Source organism: Fukomys damarensis, unplaced genomic scaffold (genome assembly GCF_012274545.1).
Source record: "Fukomys damarensis isolate Sample0158 unplaced genomic scaffold, DMR_v1.0_HiC HiC_scaffold_39, whole genome shotgun sequence".
Taxonomy (NCBI): Eukaryota; Metazoa; Chordata; class Mammalia; order Rodentia; family Bathyergidae; genus Fukomys; species Fukomys damarensis.
This window is the reverse complement of record NW_022900951.1, coordinates 17822638-17850423: the sequence shown is the minus strand read 5'-3', so window position 1 is coordinate 17850423 and position 27786 is coordinate 17822638. Positions and strand designations below refer to the sequence as shown.

The following is a 27786-nucleotide window of genomic DNA, read 5'->3' as shown; positions in this document are numbered from 1 at the left end:
AACTATAGACTAGAAGCAGATACATGTAACATTACAAACAAAAAAATTATTATCCTGAAGATTAAAAGAACATCAGATCAAAAAGAAAAGCAAAGCTCAATAGCCCAATGCACAAAAGACAGGCATTTTGCCAAAGAAAAACTTACTGGACAATTAATTTAGAAAAATATGCCCAATCTCATTAGTACTGAGGTAAATGAAAATTTAAACCAAAACAAATTACCATTTCACACCTCTAGACTGGCAGAAATGTTAAAGTCTTACAATGTCAAATACTGGCAGTGGAGCAACTAACTTTCATACCCCGATCATAGGTGTATAAATTGATATGGTACTTTTGGAAGCAATTTGGCAACATCTATAAATTAGAAGCTTGATGGAGCAGACGTGGAAAGGTCCTAGAAGTACTGGATTTTAAAATGTGTCTTGTTTTGTATCATATAAATCTACAATGAGGTGTTATTCCTAAAGAACTGCAAATTTCAAGGCCAGGAGCCAAGCAATGGGAGATAGCACATAGAAAAAGGACACAATTGAAGAGCTGTAATTTCAGATGATTTTTGTTAGCCCATCGCATACAGTGAAGGCTAATGTTTTAAAGGTGCTTTGTGGCACACAACAAAAACCTACAGTAATGTGAATATCTCCCAACTTCTCCATTGCTTTATTCCTAGGAACAGTTCTAAAGGATTCTGTTTCCTCTGTGGAGGTGCTGATGTTTTCTAAAGTCAAAGGTCTGAGCATTCAGGACTGACTAAATGTATTTATTCCAAGAAAGAGCTAGTTATCTCTTTGTTGTCCATTTTTGTTCTCCATGTCAGTGCCCAGCTGAAACATAAACCACTCAATATTTTTACTGTTAGATTTAATCACCTCCTAAATTCTGTGTATGTCACGGGGTTTTCCACAGCCAAACCACCAGACATGTTGTCTTCTTTATGACTTATATTTCATATTCCTCTTTGGTCAGTTAAATTTTCACCTTGTCCTTACTGATTGCTATGTGCCTGCCAAACCCTGAGGATTCAAAGCTCAATAGGTCATAGTCCTTACCAATTCAAAGCTCACAAAGCTTTTTAACACATTTAACCTTCACCAATTTTAATATACAAATGGAGGATCCCCTAGCTCTTCCTTAAATGAGTTTTTCTAGGTCACATAAAGAACATCTAACATCTTTATTGCTCTCATTCAATTGTCATTTAACATAGCCAGTTAACTTTAAGTCGTGGAGAAATGGGGAAAAAATCATGAAGCTATTGTCAGCACTCCAAAGACAGTGCTTTCCCTGTCTTCCCAGTATGGCCACACTGAAATAAATTCCTTTCCTACTTAGCCATCACTTGTCTCTCAGACTGGACTCTTGGGGTGGTGGGTAGCCAAATGTGGCGGGATTCCCAAAGTCAAGCCTCTGGTCCAAGTGTTAGCATTGCTTGTCACAACTGTGATGCGTACACTGTAACATCACAAAATCTAAGTGAAGCATTGCTTTTATGCCTGGAAATCTAGGACGGTTTCCCTAGTTGGTTCTGATCCTACTACTAAAAGCAAGGACTGGAGAGAAGGAACAATGAATACTGCCGTGTAACTTATATCATTCCATGTCAATGAGAAGAATACAACTTAAGTCTTGTGTGTCAGGTTCCCTAATTACCAAGAGAGTACTGTCGCCCAATAGTAACTTCATGTTTCCAGAACAATGTTCCTTCCAGAAAGCCACACACTTTGTCATCTCATGCCAACACAGGACGCCTATGCTCTTCACAGAAGTATTTACAGCCAATGTTCCTGTTAGGGCTTCTGGTTTTTCCTACAAAGACTGTAACAACTCTGTGCTAATGAAGAGATCGTTCATTCATTCATTCATTGAATTCCTTGCTTAATGCGTGATACAGGTTGGAAGTTTGTCTGACATCTGTCAGAGTCAAGCTAAATGGCTGCTATCTTTCAGGAATAAAGTTCCTTAAACAGATTAATTTTTAACTGGAGGCATTTAGCATTCCCTGGAATTTAGATCAAATTCTCTAGTAAAATATGGCTGATTTAACTCTTTTTCACAATTCTTCACCCTCCTGTCGTCCACCTCCTTACTATATCCTCATGATTAGCAGAAACTTTCATCTCTTGGCCTTGAGTTTTGCCAAGCATCATGTTTTACCCAATGAGATACTGACAGACATGGATTGGTACAGAGGCTTGAACTGTGCTTACATCATGTGTTGCCCTCTTTGACACCTGCCTTTCACAAGGAGAGCATGTCTCAGATAGCCACTGGCCCAAAAATGGGAAATATGTGGAACAGTCCTCAATCCAACATACAGCTTGGAGCAGAGCCCAGTCTACATCAGGTGAACCCCAGGCCAACCCACAGGCAGGTGAGAAATCAACACTCGTTGCCATAAGCCACTGAAATTTTAAATTCTCTTGTGCAGTTATTGCAGTAATAGGTGATAATCCTCTTCCACTGGATATGATTTAATTAGCTTCATATTACCATAATGAAATACTCACAGCATTTCACTTATAAAATATTTTGGTACAGTTCTGAAGTTCCAGTCCAACATTGTGTGTCCCCACCCCATTGCTTTGGGCATCCAGTGAGGGTGGCACATCAGGGCAGGAGTGCATGGTGGCACAAACCACTTACATCATGAGCTTGAAGCAGACAGAGAACACTATAAGGGTCCTACAACCTCTTTTTTTTTTTTTTTTTTTGGTACCTGGGATTGAACTCAGGACCTTACACTTGCAAAGCAGGTGGCAGAACCACTAAGATAAATCCCCAGCCCCCTACAATCCCTTTTGAGGACACTTTCTCAAAGGTCCACAGCACTTCTCAACAGTGCCATCCTGAGGACCATTCCCTTAACACATGGACCTTTGGAGGGCATTAATCCAAACCACAGAGGCTAATTATGCAGAAGATCATCTCTATTATAGTTTCCTGGGGATGGTGTAACAAATGCCATCAACTGTGTGGCTTAAACAGAAATTTATTGTCTCAGTTCCAGATGCTAGAAGTCCAAAATCAAGGTGATGGTAAATTCTGGTTTCTTCTCAGGGCCGCAAGGGAGAAATGGTTCTATGCCTCCATGCTAGCTTCTGGTAGCTTTAGGCATTCCTTCATATGTATTCTTCCAGTATCCTCACATTGTCTTCTCTCTGTGTGTATCTCTGCATTCAAGTAGCCCTCCCCTTTGAGACAAGTTCTTGCTATGTAGTTCAGGCTGGCCTTGAATGTGCAGTGATCCTCCTCTGCCTCAGCTTCCCAAGTGCTGGGATTATAGGCGTGAACCACCATACCTAGCTTCAAATAACCCCAAGGATGCCAGCCATCTAAAATAAGGGTCATACTATTTCTAAAGTCATATTCATATATACCAGGGTTAGGACTTCAGCATCTTTTTTCTTTTTTTTTTAAGGACTTCATCTTTATGAGAATACAATTCAACCCATTTTAATACAATCTCAGATGTTCTTCTGGGGGTACAGGGATATGTAAGACTGTAAGGGGTTTTGGTTACTGGACAATCAGAGTTCGTTTTCTTTAGCTGTGGCATGAGTAAATAGAATTAAGTTTTGCTGTCTTCTAAATGCTGAGTGGTTTATAAGGCAATTGTCATCAGTCACCTACACTCCTATCCATCCCTTAACTAAAGTATGTGTACTTTCTTTAAAGCCTTCACCTCATTAAGACTACATTTCCCTTTCATGCTTCTATTTCCAGCAGCCCTTAATGCCCTGTTGCTTTAGGCTGCTGTTTTACACTTATTTTTCTTGGCTGCTAAAGAGGCTGCCCACATGTTCTTCACACATTTCCCTGAAAATATGCCAAGCCTGTCTCCTCTGACCCCCCACATAGAAGCTGCAGCACAACTGGTCTATAAATGCTGCTGAAAGCTGTTACAGTACATCAGAATGGAATCGTGTAATCTCTAATTCTTATTATTAGTCTTTGTGTTTTCAATAAACCTGCGAAAGACCCATGCATGAAATTTGTTTGTTTTTACTCTCCACAGAAATAAACAAATGTACCTAAACCCATGAAATCAAAGCACAATCCAGGTTTCAGTAAATTATATGTTGAGTAAACAGTATAATCCCCTATCCTGTGTTCAGAACCTTCAAGGTAGAAATTCTGCACATAGAACAGGGTCTCCACAGGATTTTAGAATTGCAGATACTTGAAAATGCCTGCACTATTTATTGATACTAAGTCTTCGCTTATGGGCCTCTACCCACCACTGTTGTAACTTTTCAAACGCTGGGGTAACAGTGCTTTTTGGAGAGTTATGAGGTGTGTGTGTGTGTGCGCATGCACGCGCATGTGTGCGCATGCATGCACACGCATATGCACGGGGTGCTAGAGATAAACTCAGGGCCTAACACATAGTACACAATGGCTCTTACACAATGGCTCTACCACTGAGCTCCACCTTCAGCCCGGGACTCATGTTAGCAACTGCTATGACAACAACTATTGCTTTCAAGGAGAAGTACAATGCCTTGAGAGAGAAAATATATGAATGCAGCAGTGGTGCATACTTTTTTTTTGCATTTTTCTGTCATGCAACCATCCAATATTCCACTGCCCAATATTCAAAGTGTAGTCCACAGACTGGTGGCACCAACATCTACCAATAAGTTGGCAAAAAATGCAGACTGTGCCCTGTCCCAGACGTACTAAATCAAAATCTATTTCAAGGAAATTTTCAAGTATTTCTCATGTTCACTCAAGCTGGAGAACTGCCCTAGTTTCGCTCTTCCTTTTTCTACGACAGGACAACATCCCTTCCAGTAGAACCTGCCAATCAAACTTCTCAGGACCTTCTTGTAAAAATAACCCAATAGCCTACTAATGCGATCCCATTTTCAACCCTGAAATATTACAATATGGACCTTTTTTTCTTAAATCAAGCTTTAGATCCCCTCTCTGAATCCAGCCCTCTCATCTGCCACCTCTAAGAAACAAAGAAAAGAACACCCTTCATGCTCGGCAGTCTTAGTAGTAGCTCAGGAACATTTAGGAAAGAAACAGTGGAATGTTGAAACAACCCTTGGGCCTTTTGTTTCTAAACACAGAGGGCCTGAAAGGCCATAAAGCCAACTTTCACACCATCCTATTTCACTTGTTTAGTTTCCCTTATGTTATTACTCCCATCAAAGACATCACAGGCAGAGTTTTGCCCCTCTAGCCTTTTGTAATCTTCAGTGGGAATCCTTGTACCTATGGCTTCTTCTTTGTGTAGCCAACAGTTAGAAAGCCTCAAAGACATAATTTAGCCAAGAGGACTTGTGCGGCCTCAGATATCATACTTTCTCTTACACTAGATTCTAAAGCTGCAACATGCTTCTTTGGGTACCACACAGATTCCTTGAACCTTTTTCTTGTAATCATGCTAAGTGTATTGGTTTTTTTTCAATGTTTAACATTTGAAAATAACTTGAAATTTAAAAATCATAGTAAGAACTTCAGTATATTCAGCACTGATACAAATGAAATTACTTTTTGTCTTCTAATTTTTCAATTGAAAATACAGCATCCTCCATTCCAGTAGAGGATCTAGTTTAGGATCAGGTATAATATTTAGTCATCATGTCTATTTAATCTCCTTTATTTCCAAACCATTTGACAGATCATCTTGACATTAATATTTTTTAAAAGGCTGATGATGCAGCTCAATAGTACCACACTTGCCTAGTCCACATGAGGCCCTGGGTTCAATCCCCATCATCACCCCAAAACACACACACACACACACACACACACACACACACACACACACACACACACAGGAAGTTTTGAAGAATACACCAGAGTTGTTCTTAATAGACTTTCTTATTTGAGGTATATGGTTTCCTCATGATCAGAATCAAGAAAAATATTTGTAGTTGAATACTGCATAAGAGGCAATAGATTCTTGATTTTGGCCATTCAGTCAAAGGTGCTATCCAATTTATTCACTGTAAAGTTACCTTTCCATTGAGTACATGGGTAGAATGCCTATACCTTAATCCCCAGAACCTCATGTGAATGTCACTTCACATGACAAAAGAGATTTTGCAGATATGGTGAATGGAGATAATATCTTGGATCATCCAAGTGGGCTCAATGTAATCACAAGTGGCCCTATCAAAGAGAGACAGAAGTCAGAGAAATATGACACCCAGAAGCAGAGAGATTTGAAACAGCCACACTGATGGCTTTGAGACTGAAAGAAGGAGCTAAGAACCAAAGAAAAATGGTGGTCTCTAGGAACTTAAAAGGGCAAAATTAGATTCTTCCCCTACAATTTCCAGAAGGAACCTGTCCTGCCAACACCTTTTAGATTTCTGACCTCCAGAATTGCTATTTTAAGGAATTAAGTTTGCAGCAATTTTTAAATGAGCAATATAGAATTGATACACAACTTATAACTAATCTGTGGGAGACTATGAAATCATGTAAACACAATGCTTGTTTGTCAAAAATTCTCCCATTTTAACACCAATGGATAACTCTTGCCTGACTCTGTCTCTACTGATAACAAGATGCTTACTGTTCACCTCCAGCATCCTCCCAACTTAACATTCTCTAGTAAGCAAAAGCCTTACCTATTTGTATATTTATGTTCCTCATTTTTCTATGTTATATGTTATACTCAATATTTCAGATGTTTTTTGAATAGTTTATCACTCTGCTTAATTATTTTGGGTCAAAGCCTTCTGGATCCTTCAAGTGGGAGCGATGGGCCAGGCTCAAACTGAAAACAGCAGCCAGGACGAGGTGTGTGGCCCTGTGCCTGATCTCCACAAACTGACTACAGACGTTGGCACCAAAGACAGTCCTCTGTCAGCTGCAACAGATCCGAGTGGAGGGCTGGTGTGGGAGCTCCACCCAATGAGTGGGGAATAGACACATTCAAGGATAGGGTAAGTAAAAAATCACACATAAAAAAGAAAAAGAAAAGTAGGTCATAGACATAGCCACCAGCCAAAAGGGATCTGACTCCAATACACAGCTCCAGTATCTGAGTGAAATGCTGCACACCATCTGAGTTTCTACTCCTCTGAATTCAGTCTGTGGATGCAATGAGAAGGAACCCAAGAGGCAAGGCTAGCATTGAGTACATCCGTCACCAAGTCACCAAGATAGCACTCTCACATGCACTGAAACCACTCCCTTACTATGGTACAGCACACACTGTTTTGACATTCAGCATAGACTGCTTTTCATGAACAATCCCAGTCAGGTCATTCATTTAAGCCTGTTTCCTCTATGTTCTATTTAAAATGTTTTTCTTTACAGTAAACTTTGATCTTCAATCTCCCAGGTCAGAAATATTTCCCCAGTGCTGGCTCCATGAACAGAGCACGGGTCAAAGGTGAACAAGGTCCTGGGGGCTGCTCTGACAGTATACATTCCAGCCAATGCTGTTGGGGCTACTTGGAATGAACTTCCTGCTTCCCCTGCCCCTATCACACTTCAGTTAAAAACCTTCAGATCTTAAACTGCAGATCAGAACCCAGATCCAAGAATCTATTTCTTTGTCTACAACATAGGGTATCTATAGGCATGAAACCCTTCGAAAGACATGGATAATAGACACAAGATGAAGATTTAATAAAACTGGAGAAAACTACAACATTGAGTGTGGAGGGACCAGGTGATGCAAGAGACATGCTGACAACACTGGGGGATGGACAGAAAAATTTCAGGTAGAAAAGTTAACCCAGACAAATAAGAAACTCAGGCCAAGGCAGAATACTTAGAATGTAGACAATATGAAATGTAGTATAATGTCACTCAGCATGATCCAAAGCTACTAACACAATCATTAACCAAAATAGAGAATATTTTAGAACAAAGAAAAAAGGATTTCCTAAGGACTGGGGATATAGCTCAGTCACAAGAGTGCTTGCATGCAGCAGGCTCTGAGTTCAATTCTCAGTGCTACAAAGAAAGAAAGATAGAAGGATTCCTAATAGGTGGAACTAGTAATATTCTCTAACGATTAACACTAGAATCAATGCCAACCTCTACAGACTTGACACTTGCGAGTCTTTACTGTGTTGGGCTTTCCATCTTTGGGAAAAGGGGCTGGGTAACCCTCTAAACCTCCCCCTCTGTACACCAAGGTCTTCTGTCAAAATAGGCTTGTTCAGCCTGCATTTTTACCCAGGAAAATGTCTATTCTGGTACATTTCTGGGCAAAGTTGCAAAGAGATGGGCCTACTCCCTAATGCTTTATCATGAAGGAATTGCTCACTGAAATGATCATATGGTTGGTTGTTGCATGGGGAAACTGTCTGCATTAATGAGCTGGCCTGGCCATCCTGGGGATCCTCAGAAACAAAAGATTAGTATACCTGTCCAGTCACATTAATCATCTGATTTCTCAGCAAAACTGCATCCAAGCGTATTCAAATAGCTTTCCAAAAGCACTAGGCTATTTCTTGCTAATGTTCTATTCCTCATTTTTGAAAGAATGAGTAAAGCAAAAATCAGTGGAATGAATGCATCAGGTAATTGAGATTTTTAATGGTTCTGGCTGAGGAGAACTGACCTGCCAGAGTTGATTTCACATTCTGACAGAGGGGTGAAGGAACCCACCTACCTTCCCTACCACTCAAATCCAATAAAATAACAGAAGCATCAAGGTCAGGGTTTCTTAACCTTGGGTCTAGACAAAATTTTGTGCATCTATCAATTTGGATTGGAAAACACTTGTATCTTTCTCTTCGCTAACCTTTCACTGAAATTTAGCATTTCCTTTAGGCATGAATGTAGGTGACAAACCATGTGAGTACTAGAAGCTCATATAACTTTGTCAGTAAGAGAAATCAGATGGCTTATCACATTTCAGGTGCTATGGATCTTATAAATATTTGTGCTTATTGCTACTTCAAACTTATGGCATTTGACCCATTACTTGATTCAGCTATGTGACAAGTTAATAAAGCAGCACAAATAGTAAATCATAAATTTTGGAAAACTAAAAAAACTCACTACCTTGAAATCTTATCTAGTTTGTGTATTTTAAAGATGCATCTGAGAATGGGCCCACAAGTTTCACTAGGCAGCTCCCAAAGGAGTACAAGATACACAAAAGGTTAAGAATCCCTGATGAAGGAAGGACAGGACTACTCAAATCATACAGGGAATGGCACATTTTTATTTTGAAATCAGTAATGTGCTGTAGCACATTAAAAGACACCATCAAGGACTGGGGATTTGGCTCAGTGGTTCTACCACCTGCGTTGCAAGCACAAGGGCCCGAGTTCAATCCCTGGTACCAGAAAAAAAAAATCAACCTGGCCTTCCTCCAGCCCAACTGTATCACCATTAATCAGGTTTTATAAATATTCAATCACATTTTTAAGAGAAAGTAGCATTTAATTTTTTAAATAAATCAATTATTGATATCTGTTGATGTGTTGTATAGAATATAAACTACAGCCACATGTCTCTTGTCCTCCATTAAAAAGCAGCTATAGCCATAAAGAACGAAAAAATAGATTCATTCATAGGAAAATGGATACATATTGAAGATATACTCCTAAGTGAAATAAATAAGTCACACATGTGTAAATACCAAATAGTTTCTCTGGTGTAAATAATCTGCAATAATACATGAGATCCTAATAAGATTACTGACATTTAGAAATGGGAAGAAAGGAGCTAAAGGTGTAGGGAAAGTGAGATGGGTAGGGGAAGGGTAATAGGGAAAAGAAAAAAATGTGAGACATTGAAAAGATGGAAATAAAGTGTTTGTAGATGGGGAGGGGAGGAGGGGGTGAAGGGAGGGCAGGGGTAAGGGGTAAGGGGAAAAAATGAGAATCAAGACCTGTCATGTAGAGGTACAAGATCCCAACAATGAATGTAACTGTACTGTATCCCTAAAATGTACCAATAAACTCAATTAAAGCTAAAAAAAAAGCAGCTATAGGATACACTATATTCTATTATAAAGTGACTCGAACTAAGACACTGCAGTTATTAAAGCAAAGTAACATGCTAGATCTCTTAACATTTCTTTAAAAGGAAACAAAAGCAGAGATGGTTTTTAGTTGTCAGAGTTCTGTTTGCATGCTTTTGAGGCAGGCTGGCAGAACCACTGAGCTAAATCCCGGGTCTATCTGTCTGCATGTTTTCATTTTAAAACAGTAACAGTAACAATGACTCCCCCAAACAATCAGACAGCATCCTTTCTCCAATACAAAGAAATGAGCTACATCAGAATTCACTATTATCAGCCAAGATAAAAGTATTTAACTTTCCATTCTTTTGTTTCCCCCTTACCACTTCCCTTATTCCCTTATCCCCTTATTCCCTTATATTCTATGGCTGAGCATAATCTGACCCACTTTATTTCTACCTTTCAGTTCTTAGCAGGACTTGCATCACCAGACTTATCAGCAGATCTGTTGCCTTGGCCTCAAGCTAGTCTTCAAGTACAAGGACCCCCACTCTAATAACACTGTATCCAAATGATTTCTTTCCTAAAATGGAAAAAAGAAATCCAATTCTATTGATTCCGACCAGTATTCTAATAGTAACAGCACCATAGTTTTAAATTCTAAACAGTAAATACAGCCTTTGCAAAGCATTATAGAAGAGATAAAAGGGATGGGGAGGATGTCTACCAATGTGGGTTTTAATCTGTGCAAGCACAAGAGAAACAGTTCTTAAACTTCTCTAGTTCCAATGTGATTCTCTAGCTCCTTTTATTCTATTAGACCATTTCTTCTTCCACACCAATTCAATAAAAAGGGAACAAAAAACCCCAAAGTAGGCTTACATTCTTAAAAAACACTTGCTACATACTTTACCATTTGTTCCTACTTTGGAAGGAAAGATGTTCTATGTCAACACTAATTCTATCTCAAAACGGACCCCAAATATTTCATTTTTATCATTTTGCTTATTGTAAATTCAACAAAAACAAACTGATTTCACTGATAAAGTATTTTTTTTTTGTAAAACATGACAGCCCTGCAATGTTTCTGTAACAACCTCAGTCAATACATGCTAATCTCTGATGTGGACTGTTAGCCCACAATACAATACCAATCTGAGAGTCACATGCATTTTCTTAGGAGAGTTTTCAAGTTCTGTTTGTTACAGACCTCTCCACAAACTCTGTATTCCAGAGCATCCAAGAATCTTCTCAGAAAGTTTCACAGTAACTATCCAAAATGATCTTTATTTTCACATCTAATATACCAGTAAGGGCAAGAACAGAAGTAAGCTTCTGACTTTCAACTTTACAGTCAGGCAAGATCCTTTGCTATTCTCAGGTCAACTTTATAATGAAGTAGTCAATATAACAGGCTGTGTGTCACTTCCCGCAGTGGTAATGAAGTCATTACTACTGTTCAAAAAAGGCCCCAAGGTCATTCTATTACAAAGAGATAAATGATACCAAATGCTATAACAGAACTAAAAACAAAGATACCTTGGTTCTACCCATCGATGGTGAGAACAAGGGGACTGGGCTGAAATAAAACAACAGAAACACATGAAATATCTCTTTTGTAACTTTAATTGAAGCATTGCTATTCATTTTTAACTTTTTTAAAAGCACCAAATTTTTAAATCTAAGTCAATTTTTTTAAAACCATCAAGAACTTCCCTCTGAAACAAAATAATGATGCTCACTCCTCCAAAGATCCAAATTTAAGTTCTACCAAAATCAAAACAAAACAAAACAAAACAAAAAAAACCCACACAGAAATAAAAAGTAACAAAAATCACATTCTAGGGGGTCAGTGCATTTAGCAGTCCTTGCTGTGCTATTTGTCCTTCAGCTGACTTTCAAAAAAATAACACCCTAGTTCATCAAAATATACATTTTCCATTTGCTTTTTTAAATTAAAAATAATAATTAAAAAGAGAAAACTTTAAGGAAGTCACAATTAATTGCCTGACTCATTTTGATGGCATGTACAGCATACGGAGGCCAAGAAGGCTATCTGCAGTACACGTCATTGGGATATTCATCTTTAGGGTTTAGCTTTCTTCCAAACAGTGTAAAATACCCACCTGGAAAGGGAGTCAAGGAATGAAACCAGACAATTCAAGGCAGTACAGGCCTCACTTAACATTTGTATCTTGGCCTACAAATTAAAAGATGGATGAAAAACTGCATGCCTTAGAACAGTGTGACCATGAAAATAAAAGCCTTTGCACAAGGCCACTTTGCAGCCTAGGACACTCACTACTTGCACCATCTAAACACTAAAAAGGAAACACTGAGTGGGCAAAAGGCTAAACTGAAGGAACACAGAGATTCTCTCTGATAACACTACTATTTCCAAGATCCCATAGAAAGGTTTTGGGAGATAGTATAACAAGGAAGGGAAAGAAAGGCAGAGTGAGAAAAAGAGACAGGGAAACACGGAGGAGACTGTAGGGAAAAAAAGAAGAGGAAAAAGTGGAAGGAGGGAAAAAGGGGAACCAAAGGGCAGAAACCTTTCCCCAAAAACATTACCAACTGAATTTCCAGCCTCTAAACACGTAGTCATGGACCTAAATACACAAAACACTGCTGAATGACCCTGAAGCCAGGCAGCAGATGGAAGATGATGACCCATCTCTCCACAGGCCACAGAAGGACACAGTTACTCCTCATGCGAAGTAACCCTTCCTCTCATGAGGGATCTAGGGAGCTCTCGCCTTGCGTCTGGCCTCAGCAGGCTACCTGGCTCCATGGGACTCTGTCCTGGCAGAACCCAGCCTACCTGCAGGTAGGCAGCAGTCTGGGGATCTCCCCTAATGACAATGACAACTACAGCCTGGGCTACCAGAGATAGGGACACTGCTGACTGCAGACTCTAGCCTGTCTGCCTCTGAGAAGGAGAAAAGGTGATACAAATTTCTAAGAATGACTGCATTTCAGTTTTCAGTGTTCTTTCCTCTTCCTCAGGAATAATTTTACTGACTTGAATGGGGACTCCTAACATAAACTGTGCAGTTCCCATCAGTTTTAGTTCTCAATTTCTACTGCAAATTAGCATCAAGTAAAGTATAGGAATTAAAACTGAAGTCAATTTTTTTTGGTACTGAGGATCGAACTCAGGACCTTGTGCTTGCCAAGGCAGGTGGCGGAACCACTGAGCTAAATCCCTACCCGTAGTCAATTTTAATACGAGTAAAAAGAGTATTTCTGGAATTTTTACCTGCCACAGATGGGGCAACATTATAAACGTGGCCTTCTCATGCCTTTCAGGTGCCCAAGTCCCCAAGAGGGTTGATGAAAACAGGACACTGAGCCCACCTCCAAGTTTTTGACTGGTCAGCAGGTCAGGGTGGGGCTTGAGAATGTGCATATCTAGCTAGTTTTCAGGTGATCCAGCTGGTCTAGGAAGCCTCTGAGAACTTCTGTGAGAATTTGCCTATCAAACTAGTTCTTGGTGACACAGCAAGGTCTTGAGAATGTGCATATCTAGTTAGTTCTCAGGTGATCCAGCTGGTCTAGGAAGCCTCTGAGAACTTCTGTGAGAATCTGCCTATCAAACTAGTTCTTGGTGACACAGGTCTGGGAAGCCTTTGAAAACTGCTGCCTTGGGTCAGTGGTACTTAATTATTCACCTGAGAAGCCATTCCCCAAAGTCAGTGTTTTCTCTTAAAGTCCCCCAGAGATCCTAGCCAAGTTTGAGAACTGGCATTTACTATACTACCAAACTAATCCTGCTTATTAGGATTTAAAATGTTAAGATTTGCATATGATTACTTGAGGGTTCTGATCTGGCAACACAATGTCGTGGTCAAAGGATATAATTCCAAGTACGAAGGGACGCAGACGATCTCCTTCGAGAATTCCACAGGACAATAAAGGCGTCCAAGCTGTTCTTCATAGAGCGACAGGGCTTCTGTCAAATTGACACAGTTCCCCTAAATCAAAGACAGAAAAACAAATAATGGGATTGAGTCTGTCCTACACATTTGAAGGTACTAATGAAGAACAATTCTAGCTTTAAAAATAAGATAGTCCTCGGTATTTTCACAAATTGCATTGAATTCTATTTATAGACTCATTAGCTCATTCTCCTTCTACTTCATTTACCAAGCTATTTCAAATTATTAGAGTGTGAAGCAATAGAAAGCAGTGAGACCAATTTCTCATTAATGACACAGTTCATGGTATCCACACCAGGCAATCTGGCAAAGAGTCATACACATAACCCACTGAAAGTAATTTTTATCAATAATGGTCACTATTATGTTGAAAATGAAGTATCAAAGAGATAATGTTCCTGATTTCCAGAATGGTTTAAATTACAACCATTCTAAAAGTTGAAAATGTTGACATGGAACTGTATTTATACATTGTGCTTTCCTTTCCCCAAAATCTGTGACTGATTTTAAGGCATAAGGAAACAAAAGTTCACTCAAGACATATATGCTAAGAGTATCTTGCAGATCCTTTGCTTTTTGAGGGGGGGGCTGAACCCAGGGCATTCTAGGCAAAGGCATGCTCTTCCACTGAGCTACACCACCAGCTCCAATTGCACTCTTTATCAAAAACTTTTCCTTCACTTCACTGTAATAACTCTTCTCTCTTTTTAGTTATCACTTTTCAGTCTCCTCAGCAGTTAAGAGGTGGTCAATGAAATGCAGAAGTCAGCTGGGAAAGCTTTTGATTCTGAACAAGCAAAGATAGAGTGACTGGCCTCTCCAACCCCCTTCCAGTCTATAAGCTAGATGTAACAGATGGAGCTGCAGCAGCCATCCTGTGACAATGAGGGGAAAAAAAGCTGAAGAGAATCAGAAATGCTCGGCAAAACACAGTAGAGCTGCTGTATGGATACATATTTGCTTAGCTCTAGAGCAGTGCTCCTCAATCTTTAGTGTGCACATCAATCACAGGACATTTAAATTTTGATTTACTAGCTCTGGCATAGGGTTTATCAGGAGTTTAGCCCAATTTCCCCCCTCTTGCTTTTCGCGTAGCATTTAGAAAACAAGATGAGTATTTAATATCACCTAGTTCTTTTTAACTACCAAAACTTGGAATATTCAGAAGACTACCAAATCCATGTGTTGATACCATTCTTTCTTAAGAGCTCTACAATGAATCTGTCTCAAAATAGCCAAGTACAATGAAAAGTGAAAATTATTTACAAAGGAAGGCAACCTATGATGTAAGAATTTCTGAGAATGCCATTTCAAACCCAGGAGGTCAGTCAGCGCTGGACAAGAGATGAGATGTCCAAGAGCTGGCCTTGGTGGCTTTAACTTAGCACACTTGCTCAGCATGACGTTATCCCCCAGAGCCAGCCTGTTTAATAACCCATCATCTAGGGTCCTGCAGTGGGGTTTGACCAAAATGCCCTTTACCAGCATATAATTTGGTTTCAACATCAAGTTCACCATGAGAGCACATAAACACCACATGTATAATTTACGATTCATAAATAGAAAACACTGCCTGGTTGTTTTTAGAACACATCACCACTGGGGAAGCTATAGAGTGGAAATGCCACCAAGGTGAATAGCTGAATGGTTTTCCTTGCCATCTTAAAACTGACACCACACTCTCTCTGAAGAGAGAATATGGAAAGAGCTCCTTACAGAGAATGTGGAAAGGAAATGGGCAAGTTCTAATTTGCTCTTTCCCAACATCGTCAAGAAGCAGTTTTTAAAAAGGAAAGAAGAAACTCCACAAATAGACTTACCCCAAAAAAGTAACATGATCCATTTCACTTTCCTGTCTACTTAAATAGAATAACATTTTTTCCTTTTTTAAAAAAGAAAGATATATGGGAGATTCAGAAATTAAAATGTAATAGCAAAGAATTAGTCACCCATTAAGGACAAAAGGAAGAGATGGGACAAGGGGTGGAGCACAACTAGGAGTTAAATCGCAATTCAGCAGCTTCAGCTCCAGACAGTTCTCACACTTGCTTTTTTACTTTATAGATTTCTGTATCATTTCCATATTGTAAACTTAAGTTAGCGTATATTATTTCTGTAACATAAAAGGCAGGTACAGAATGAATACATCTATGGCAACACCTTTTTATCAGGTTCAAAAGCAAGTGCAACTAAGTAACAGAGAAATCACACCTATGTGAATCATCTATAAAGAAAATATGGAAATTTTTAAAATGACACTAAGAATGGGTTATTTCCAGAAAGCAGCAGGTATTAAGAACACAGAGAGTCAAGGGTACTAACAACATCTAGCTGAAGTGAGATGGAAGTGGTCAGAAGTTTGCTAGCACATCTGCATTGCAGCTTACTTACATCCATGTTACATACAGATTTTTATATGCATTAAGGTATAAAGGAGAGAAATATGGGTGCTCCATTATGAGGGCCTGCCTCCTAGACCAGAAAGCAATCCCCCACCCGCAATTTGAGCTCTATTGGCTAGCCTGGACCAGCTAAATTCCTACAATACATTCCCCCAGCTTCACGGCCTGCTAACAAGGCTGCATTCAAGCAGCCAATGACAGCACAAACTCTTAACTGTGGCACAACCAGTTTGGGGCAGGAACACTTAGCATTTATAAATCACCACACACTTTCATTTTATTTTTAACCTTATTTCAATTCTTAGCTGCACACTCGTGCAAGGGGTGGACATGGTAAAAATCGAGATCTCGCAAGCATGGGGGATGTAGCTCAGTGATAACAGCACTCGCTGGACATTGTGCAAGGCCCTGGGTTCAATCTCAGCACCAAAAAGAAGGACCAAAAATTCACACTATGGCAACTACAGCAATACACCGAGTAGACCACATTGCTTCTTGACTTGAGGACAGCTTCTGAAAAGCTTACACCTCTCAGTCCCTATAAATCTCACCTGAGATACATCTGACCAGTGAATATACAGTATTATCGATCCCCAGGTGTTACAAAATGAGGAAACTGTAAGTCAGTTGGCAAATGGAACTTATCAAAGCCTAGGTCATTAATATTTACAAATGGACTATGGTGATATTCTAAGCGAGCATTCCTACTGGTCTTCCATTCTAAGATACTAGTCCCTCCTAAGAGGTAGACTTACCAGTAGACTTACCAGGCAAATATTCAGATGAAAAGAAACCAAGTCATACTTTCTAATGCCACTTTTTGTTTACTACAAACTGACTAAGTTCACAGGCTCCTCTGTTTTGTTTTGTTTTGTTTTGCTTTCCCGTACCGGGAATTGAATTTAGGACCTTGCACTTGCCAGGCAGGCACAGCACCACTGAGCTACATACCTGCCTCTGTTTTGTTTCTTAAAATAAGGTATCGCTATGTTGTCCAGGCTGAGCTGGACACCAAGTCCACTAGTGATCCTCCTGCCTCAGCCTCCCAAGTAATAAGGATTATAGGGATATATCTCTGTAGCCAGCTTCTTTCAGTTTTTGTTTAAAGATCCCAGAACTTCGTATCCTGCTTCAACTTAATCTGCATGTGATTTTCTTCTATTTGGAGAAATGTGTAAGGAAATAAAATGCTATAGGTATGCTCTGCTTAAGAAATACCAACTGACAAAAAGTCTAACCTGCTGAATCTGGGTTGCTGTTTTAGTTAAGAACCCTTTGTTTGAGCAGGTTTTATTGAAGATATCTTACAAAACAGGGTCAGCAAACTTCATCTGCAAAGAGCCAGACAGGAAATACTTTAGGCTGTGCAAAATGTACAGCCTCCCTTAAAAACATTCCTCACTGCCACTGACAATGCGTGCTAAACAGGCATGGCCACGTGCCATGAAAAGTACAAAAACAGCAAGAGGCCAAATCTTGACCACAGTTTCCAGATCTGCTATAAATCGAATCAAGTCTAGAATGTGTTTAAAAGATCATTTCTATACATCAGGGGGCAAAAAATATTCTTAGTTATTTGCTCTCCTAGAAGCTTCACAAACCTTTCACAAGAGCCAAGTCCAGGAGGAATCACTACATGTCTGCAGCTCCTGTATTCAGTGAGAAGAGGAGGGAAACAGGACAGGCTGGAGCCTAGGTCAAGGTGTTTTGAAACTGCTAGGTTATTTTCAGCATTATTTATCTCAGAACCCAGAAAATATCTAGGGTAGGAGAGGGTCTGCTGGCAAGTACCTCCTCAGAAAAATAAAATTAATACTTCAAACCTGTTCCTGATATTGGAAGAACTAACGCTTTATTATTTACAAAAAGCAATAAGTAGTACTAAGTTATAGTATTAGATAGGAGCAAGAAGTTCTGATGTGCTACTGAAAAGTAAGGTGACTATGAGAACAACTATCCACTGCACAATTCAAAGAGCCAAAACAAAAGATTCTAAATGTTTCTACCATAAAGAAATGTTGAGTGCTTGAGGAGACAGATACTTACCCTGATTCAATTGCTGCACAATGTATACATGTACCAAAACATCATATGGTACCCCCAATGATATGTATAACTTTTATAGTTTTATGCACCAGTTAAAAATATAATTTAAGGACCAGGGATGCATCTCGATGGCACAGCACCTGCCTAGCAAGCAGGAGGCCCTGAGTTTGATTCTTGGTACCAAAAAAAAAAGAAAAATAAATTTTTAAATGTTTTAATTTTGTTGGTACATATTTGCAGTACACAATGATATAGTCATTGTGGGGAGCTGGTACATGTACATAAAACATCCTAATTTTTTTCCTTCCCTTCCCTTCCTCCATCTCTAGATCACTTTCCCATTTTGCAAAACATTTACCTGTTTCCTATTATCTATCTTTTATTCTGTTCTTTAAATTATTTATACTATGGGTTTCTCATATGAGGGAAACCATGTGATATTTAAGCTTCTGTGTTTGATTTATTTCACTTAACATTAATGGTCTCAAGGTGCATCCATTAAGTATTTTAATAGATTTTGCGTATAGACGTATTTTATATAGATTTCAAGAAATACACCTTCAGGGCCAGGGATTTAGCTCAGTGGTTCTGCCACCTGCCTTGCAAGCAAAAGGTCCTGAGTTTGATCCCTGGTACAAAAAAGAAAAAAGAAAAAAGAAAGAAGAAAGAAGAAAAAGAAATGCACCTTCAAACTTTCTCCGAAAATTAAGCCTCCCCTAGAAAGTGAATAAAACACCACAATTTGCTTCCATCTGGTGGCAGTACCTCATACTACAGGCAAAGCAAGTTTATGTCGCTAAAGCTTTTTTCAATGAAGTCTCCTAGATGAGGGAAGGAAAAAAACAAAAAACAAAAAACAACCTGTGTCTCCATCTGGTGGCAGCGGCTCATACTACAGCTAAAGACCGAGTCTGACAAATCAGGATAAATTTTGGTTCCTGCTAAGAACTCATTCATTTCCAAGAGATGAAAGGTCAGACATTTAGAAACCAACTGCATGAAAGAACATAATCCAATGGTGCTATGCTAGCCTTAACAGAAACTTCAAGAATATGCAAACTTTAAAATACAAAATTCTCATTGAGAATCTTAGGGAAAAAACAAATAGCCTACCTGTGTAAAATACTTCCCATCCTGTTTCAATACTTTCATTGAGAGGTCAAGAATCAGTCTGAGAAACTCCCATGTGGAATCTGGACGTTAAAAAAATTAAGTTGTACAAATATGGGTTTGCATGCATCAAAAACACCAATCATCAAATATTTGTGCTGCTCGATATAACCAGAAGAGCCATGAGCCTGAGACCCATTCAATATTTGAAAGCTTGTCAGAACGATAATATATAGTCACATAGCTGATATCTCACATGCATGCTACACATAAATGCCAAGGTCAAAATCAAATATGCATCCATTCGGCACTGTTCTCCCACCACCAATAAAGATTTAATATAAAGGCCTAGCAGGGTAGCTCAGTGGTGAAGCACTTGCCTAGTATGGTGCAAGGTACTGGGTTCCATCCCCTTCCCCCCACCCCTAAGAAATAGTGATTCAACACAATGGCAGGGTTTTAAGAGGGAAGACAGCAAAAGTCCCAGCAAAGCTGTAAGGATCATCAGGTTGAGACCCCATTTTGTAAACTAAGCAGGAAGTCAAGTTCATAGAGAAAATAGTAACACACCAGCAGAGATTTGGGGTATGTGACTTGAGAAGGGGGAGTGTCTCTGTCCTTGCTTTAAAAGTCATCAGTTTGGGGCCTGGGGGTTTAGCTCAGTGGTGCCACCACCTGCCTTGCAAGTGCAAGGTCCTGAGTTTGATTCCCCGTACCAAAAAAAAAAAGTCATCAGTTTATGAAAATGACATAATTTAAACAAATTATCAAATAATGTCTAAATGATATGATTATGAGCCATTTCAATTCATGTTTTTTTTTCCTAGTAGCTGACTTAATTCATTCATTTAATGGTGGAACAGGAATTAAAGTTAAATCTAAATCCAGCTATCTTTCCACAAGGGGCCTTAGTTTAATTCCCCTCATAAAATGAGCAAGCGTTAACTAGACCATCTCTAAGATCCTTTCACTTTCACCTGGAGAAAACATTTCCATGAACAATTACCACAATTAACAACACAAAACAGAACCTACCTTCTTCTGGAGATGTGGAGATTGGAACAGCTGTCAAATCATTAATCACATAATCAAACTCTCTCCCTTCTTTGGCGTACCTCTTCAGTACTGGAATACAGTCTTCTATTAGAACCTTCCAGAGAGAACAGGATATGAGTAAGCCAACACATATACATGTAGTTAAACAACATTTGCAGAGGAATGGGGGAAAGTGCAACCTATGACTTAAATCCACAGCACCTGTCATACAAAGACCTCCATCCATGTCTGTAATAGCGAAAAATTAAGTGATCAGTGTATGCCCTATATGCATTCTCATCTAAACAATAACTCTACAGGTAGAAACTAACTTAAGCGAGGTTACATAGCTTGCCCAAAGGCACTAAGAGGCAAGAAATACACCAAAAGCAAGTCCATACTTTTAACTCTGATCCAGACTGCCTTCCCTAGCTCTGCTTTCCTCTACTCTTTTCTTCTGTACTAAACACTGAATGACCGTGTTGTTTGAGTTTTACACCTTAATTATTAACTTATGGTGGTTTTTCAAATAGTCTAAGTATGCTGATAATAAATTCAAGTCCTAAATACCAGCTTCCACTACAGAAGAGTCACCAAAGGATAGAGAACAGCAGTTAAGGACTGGAATTGTCATATGGATCCTACATAGTGAAGTATGTATATTAGTGCTTTGGTATCACAGTTTTACTATCCATGGCTTCAGTGTGCCATGGCCAACCTCAACCTCAACATATTATATGGAAAATCCCACAAAGAAAATTTATGAGTTTTAAATTGTGTTTGGCATGATGAAACCTTACCCCACCTAAGATATGAAACATCCTTTTGTCCCAAATCTCCACACAGTATACCAAACCCATCCATTAGTCACTTAGTAGCTGTCACAGTTATCAGACTGCAGTATCGCAGTGTGTATGTTCAGGTAACCTTTATTTTACTTAACAATGGCCCCAAAGCACAAGAGTAGTGATGATGCCAATTTCATTATAGTGTTTTCTTTAACTTTTCTACTTTATTGGTGGTAGTTATGGTTACTCTCTTACTATGTTCAATTTAAATCATCAGCATAGGCATTTCTGGATGGGAAAAACACATGGCATATACAGGGGTTGGGACCATGCAGTTTCAGGCATCCATTGAGTTTGGAAACATAGTCCTCAAGGCTAAGGGAAGACTATTACTGTGTACAGGAAATAAGTCTAGAATTTGGGGATTTGCCTTATTTTTGAAGTATATGAGGACATATCTGGCTCTTCTTAAAACCCTAAGACAAGAAGTTATTATCTTTTAGCTTTCTGCTAACTACAAAAAGATTCATGTATAACAATTTAGATATCAAAAATCTGCCACAACTCCCTATGACATTTTGTATTTTTATGAGTTATGATTTTGAAAAAAATTTACTCTCCCATTTACTGTTTTATAACTTGCTTTACTTAAGGCACCATCCAAGTTCAACTAAGCAAAGATAGTGTACTAACCCCTCAGCTGTCTACAGTGTACGTATTAATCCCATTTGATATGGTAGTAATTTTTCCACATGCTCATACAGATTCTTAGAATATCCATATACACAAACACAAATTTGTGTCTTTTGTAAAACTTGAATCACACACATTCTGCATTTCAACATTTTTGCCTAACATTTTTTCCAGGTAATAAAATTTATTTTTAAAATGACATCATTTTACTAAAAACATTCTATTTTTGTCATTGCCAAGCCCTGGCCTCTAAAAACAGTCAGAGTAAATCTTGTGTGAATGCCTTAGTCTGTGGGCTGGGCGCTTAATCACTGGGTTATCCAGGTAAAGGCCACGTATGGTTTGATTTTGAGTTTTGATAGAAATTCATGTTCTAACGAAGAACTCACACAAGCAGTAGTTTCCTTGCATCCTCCCTAGCATGGAGTATTGTCCCTCTCCTAAATTATGCAGTCTGTTGCTAATGATTTCAAATGAACTTTCTGAGTCACCAACAGGGTGCTTTTTTCACAGGTCATTTGACTTTGCTCTTCTGAGAAGCATCAGTTCATATCCTTTACCCCTAATCAATTTAGCTAACTTCAATTTTAAATTTTAAGTTGTAGGGGTTATTTGTATTACTCAAGGGATTAACTCCCAATCATGTCTGTTACCAAAACATTCTCTCACCGGTCTTTTCACTTGGTAATGACAACAAAATACCAGTAACAGTTTGAGTGTCTTGCTTTTAAAAGTATTTCTCAACTCTGAGGGTAAATACTCTAAATTTTCCTAAATCATTTAGTTTTTATACCTAGAATTTAAGCTGCTGAAATTCCTCTTTCTATGGTTTCTAGGTTGCTAACTTTCTTCTCACCAGATCGACAGTCCATTATGCTGACCCTGCTGATGAAATCAACTAAACGTGAAGGGCATCTTAGGCCATAAAGTAGCAGTGTGTACAAGACTAACACTCAACCATGTTCCAGTTACCATGGCATTCCTCTAACTGGTCCTGTGACATACTTCCTATCTGATTACTCTGCCTTACAGTAAATTACCAACCAATGGGACAAATTTCCCTTTACTGTGATTTGGCTATTCTTTTTTACAAATGAAATTTAAAATCAATTAAGCTAATTCTAAACCCTTCCTCAGGAATCTGACTGGAATTACTTATAATTGGAAAAAAGTGCAAGAAATACATGCTTCTCCACATATTCAGTTTTCATGTCTCTGTATAACATCCTTTTTTTTTTTTTTTTTTTTGGTTTTTTGAGACAGGGTCTCACTGTGTAGTTGAGACTGACCTGGAAACTATGTAGCCCAGGCTAGTCTGGAACTCACAGCAATCCTCCTGCCTCAGCCTCCCCAGTGCTGGGATTACAGGCATGCACCACTATGCCTAGCTATAACATCCTATCTTGATTCAGATCAGTTTCACAATACCACTTTTGCTTATTCCTAAGTATTGAGCAGTTGATTATTACTTTGACTAGGATGCCCTTCATACCTACACCTCATTTTCTTTCAAGCTGTTCAGCATTTAGCATAGAGAAAAAATGTAGTGCTTATTTAACACTTTATCAAACTCTCATTAATCCAGATAATTTTCTAGATAAATTACCCAGATTTTCTAAGCTTCATCAGCAATTACTTTTCCCATCTTTCTGCCTTACTATCTTAGCAGCCTCAAAACAACATTGAACAAGTGGTTCCGCCGACTGCCTCGAAAGCACAGGGCCCGAGTTCGATCCCTGATACGAAAAAAAAAAAATTGAACACAGGTAATAAGAATCTTCGTTTTGTTCCTAGTTTCAGTGGAGATGGCTTTTGCCACTTACTATATTTTCTAACTGTCCAGTTAAGTTTCTGACGGTTTCTGTTTCAGTGACTCCTTCTATTGCAATCTTATTTCACCTAAAGAATTTTTATTTATTTATTTATTTTTTTTTTTTGGTACCGGGGATTGAACTTGGATCCTTGTTCTTGGCAAGGCAGGCCACAGAACCACTGAGCTAAATCCCAGGCCAAGAATTTTTATTAAGAATGACCACTAAGTAAGTATTCTCAAACTCTGTCATTTATTAATTTTTATTTTTCTCCTTTGAATTATTTATATAATTATGTTAACAGGTTTCTTAAGGTTCACATCTTTACATGTCCGAACTAAATTCTACTTGGATTTACCACAGAACTTCTAAGGTGTAGATTTAACTTACTATTTTACTTGGAAACTTTGTGTATAAATGTATATAATAAATATTTAGTTTCTTTCAGTATTTATTTCAGTATTAAAGTTTTATTCTATCATTATAAAAAGAATGGAGGCACTTTAGAACATTTTCTATTTTCTAAATAAATGTTGAGATATCTGCTTTTCAAATGACAAACAGATGGAAATATCTGGAACCTTTTCAATGGCAGTATGTTATTGGTCAATGGGCTGGTTTGCCCTTAGGAGAAGGTATTTAAATGGGTCTTCCCCGACAGACAAGGTCCCCTACCCAGTCCCCCACGCCTTGAAAGCTTCAGGAGAACTCTCATCCAGAGAAGAATATTCCAGGCTTCCCCTGGTGGTTGTGCCATTGCCAGGTGGAGTGCACTCAAGCACCAAGGCCCTCTAGCCCAGCTTTCTACAAAAACAAGGTGGGATTTGTTACTATGGGTTCCTATAAAGGTGGACTTAACACTACCCATTCACATATACTTTCAATGCCTATCACTGAACACTGAAACACACTGCATACACACACACAGAGTACTTTTCCCTTGCCTCACACATTAAACTGAGTCACTACTAGTGCCCTGTCTTCACTTCAATTCTCAGATCAAGAGGTTGCTTTCCGGGACAATCTTCCTACTTATATCCAGCCTCTACAGCCAACAACTCAACCATACTGATACTTTGGGCTTGCACTTCTGGTCTTTTCTGAATTCATTTAACAAAGCCACATAAGAAGCCAAGGGACAGGACTTTGTGCCATATTCCTTTAAGGTTACTCTATAACCTTGAACTAATTCCCTTTAAACTCTGTAAGCTTCATCTTCATTTTTATAACAGAAGTAATGTTCACCAGACATAGGTGTGAGGATTAAACATACCTGACCTAATATTTGTAAATAATGTTACCTCTGAGCTCACTATTCAAGTACTCTGCTCACTAGTCAACACACCAAGTACTCTAAAGAACATAATTCTCCACTCCCTTCTTACACTTTCAAATAGAATGAGCTAAGTTTATACTGTTCTTTCCTTTTGGCCTACAAAACAATCACAACTGCATTTCAATATGGAGAGAATTTATCTCAAATTTTAAAAATTAACATGCATGTACTATGAAATCAATTTAGATGCACATACATATGTACATTAATGAGAGGGTGCTAAATAATTTACATATTAAAACTCATCTAAATTGCTCATAAATCTGGAAATACACATTTAAGAATCTGTTAAAAAGAGTCTTTGTTTGGATATCTTTTTCTAAAAAGCCCTACAGGAATGGGCATCAAAACTATACATCCAAAAAAAGACAATACAAAGTGTATTCTACAATCATGGTAATTGGTCAACTTTTAAGCACAGTAGAATTTAGGACAGAAACTAATCCCTTGTTAGCCAGAAGCAACTGCTCCTACCTCAAACATTTTAATTCCACATGAAAGACAAAGGCTCAAAGAGATTACTCAGGATAGGGAAAAAAAGGTAGTGGTTGCCAAGTCATAAAAAGGTACATAACATCTTTTATACAAAAATTAATGTGGGCGGAGATGGAGTTCAGTGGTAGAGTGTGTGCAGCATACACAAGGTCCCAAGTTTGATCCCAACAGCAAAAAGAATTAATATGATTTAATTTAGAGAATCTGGAGTTGGAGGCTTCTGTTTTATTATCTGTATACATCTACTCTAAATATAAATATTCACTTAACTCACACAAGGAGACAATCTATCTTCTTAACCAATTATGCTAAAAGCTGCATTAAGAAAGCACAATTCCAAACAGTAACTTATACATTATCAGTTGACTTAAAAATACATTAACAGAAAATGGTTCCGCCACCTACCTCGCAAGTGCAAGGACCTGAGTTTGATCCTTGGTACCAAAAGAAAAAGAAAAAAATACATTAACAGAAAAAAATAATTACCTGATAACAGTCTCCTTTAAGATTGTCTAAGACGTCACTACATGTTTTGCGCATATATTTCTTACATGCGTCGACCACCATTTGGTCAATGTCCAAAACAGGTTAAGGAGAATGTGTATATATCAAACAACTCTGAAAACAATAACATTTAAAAAAAAAAAAGTTAAGGCTGGGCATATACCTCAATAGTAGAGCACGCACCTACCATGCATGAGGCCCTGGGTTCTATCCCTAATACTGGAAGAAAAAAAAAAAAAAGCAAAAAGTAAGATTAAAACAAGCATAAAGGTTTTATAATACAAATTTGAGTACCATAAATTAACAGTACTGATGAGATAAAATTACAATTAATTTTTACTTTTACACTAAGGACATTCAAAAGGAGATGAATTTTCTTTTCTTCTCATAAAATGGCTTAGGGAAGCCATTTTGGCAGCCCCTAAGCAGCAGACAGGGTTCAAAAGCCACTGTCTAATCTTCAACTGCATTATCTCTGCCTCTTTGTTGGTGGCCATATAAAAAGCTACTAGTACCAAGTTGACATGTTTGTTCAAGGCACTCTATCTAACACACTTGCCTTGAGTCTATGACACTTGAGTTTAAGATACAAAAGAAAAAAGGAAACAAAACAAGCCTGCTGAACTTGTTCTCGTATGCAATAAAGGATATCTCTACCATAGTGACCATCTTTGGTTTCAGTTTGACTATTTCACATAATATGCCTCCATCTCCGCCTCCCAGAATCAGTACGTCTTTGCCCGTGTAATCTTCTTTGCCACTACCCATGATGGCCCGGGTATATGCCAAATCACTCTCTGCCAAATCTAGGGAGAAGAAATAGAAATCCAAATGGTGACTCCACTCAAGTACACAAACCACCTGACCTCACTACAAAGTGCTAAAATGTTAAGTTTTCAATCTTGCAAAACCGTCAGTAACATGCAAGGAAGGTTGTCACTTGTGCATCTAATGCCTAACACAAATGGCATTAATCAATGCAAAGAAAATTCAGTCTTAATAATGTGCTGATATGGACAGTTAAAAGCAATGCCATCTAGGGCCAGGGATTTAGCTCAGCGGTTTGGTGGCCTGCCTTGCAAGCGCAAGGACCCGAGTTCAATCCCTGGTACCAAAAAAAAAAAAATGTTTTCAATCTTGCAAAACCGTCAGTAACATGCAAGGAAGGTTGTCACTTGTGCATCTAATGCCTAACACAAATGGCATTAATCAATGCAAAGAAAATTCAGTCTTAATAATGTGCTGATATGGACAGTTAAAAGCAATGCCATCTAGGGCCAGGGATTTAGCTCAGCGGTTTGGTGGCCTGCCTTGCAAGCGCAAGGACCCGAGTTCAATCCCTGGTAACAAAAAAAAAAAAAAAGCAATGCCATCTTCACAGATGAAATAATGTGACATTTGGCTGTTATTTCAAAATAATATGACATGGACAAGATGCACAACAGTTTTGGTGAAATAAGCCTGGCTAGCAGTTAGTAAATAATTACTGATGCTTGATGATGAGTACGTGTGAGTTTATCATACTGGTTTATACAAGAAGTCCCTGACTTACAAACATTTGTCTTGCAAACTTTCACAGGTGTACTGTATAAGATTCACAGATGTACTGTATAATGAATAAGAATCACTTTGTCGGATTATAAACGAAAAGATTCACAGATGTGCTGTATAATATATGACTCATTTTTTTTGTCAGATTACAAACGAATCCAAGTTGCAAAGTTTC

The 27786-nt window shown here is 38.6% G+C and overlaps 1 protein-coding gene across 3 annotated transcripts in view; it reads right to left on the bottom strand.

Annotated features, from left to right (window-relative positions):
* The window catches only part of Sms (spermine synthase), a 39695-nt gene that overhangs the window by 1962 nt on the left and 9947 nt on the right, over positions 1 to 27786 (bottom strand). The window contains exons 5-11 of one of the 3 annotated variants that reach the window (XM_033760359.1): positions 26712 to 26866; positions 26043 to 26132; positions 20434 to 20548; positions 19402 to 19481; positions 13761 to 13876; positions 11439 to 11478; positions 10359 to 10482 (exon numbers count right to left, since the gene is read on the bottom strand). In XM_033760359.1, coding sequence (XP_033616250.1) covers positions 10396 to 10482; positions 11439 to 11478; positions 13761 to 13876; positions 19402 to 19481; positions 20434 to 20548; positions 26043 to 26132; positions 26712 to 26866 — 683 coding nt within the window. In that variant the 3' untranslated portion in view covers positions 10359 to 10395. Of the gene's footprint in view, positions 1 to 10358; positions 10483 to 11438; positions 11479 to 11533; positions 12026 to 12065; positions 12100 to 13715; positions 13877 to 19401; positions 19482 to 20433; positions 20549 to 26042; positions 26133 to 26711; positions 26867 to 27786 lie in introns of those variants that run through there. The other 2 variants (XM_033760361.1, XM_033760360.1) reach the window with 2 other exon arrangements.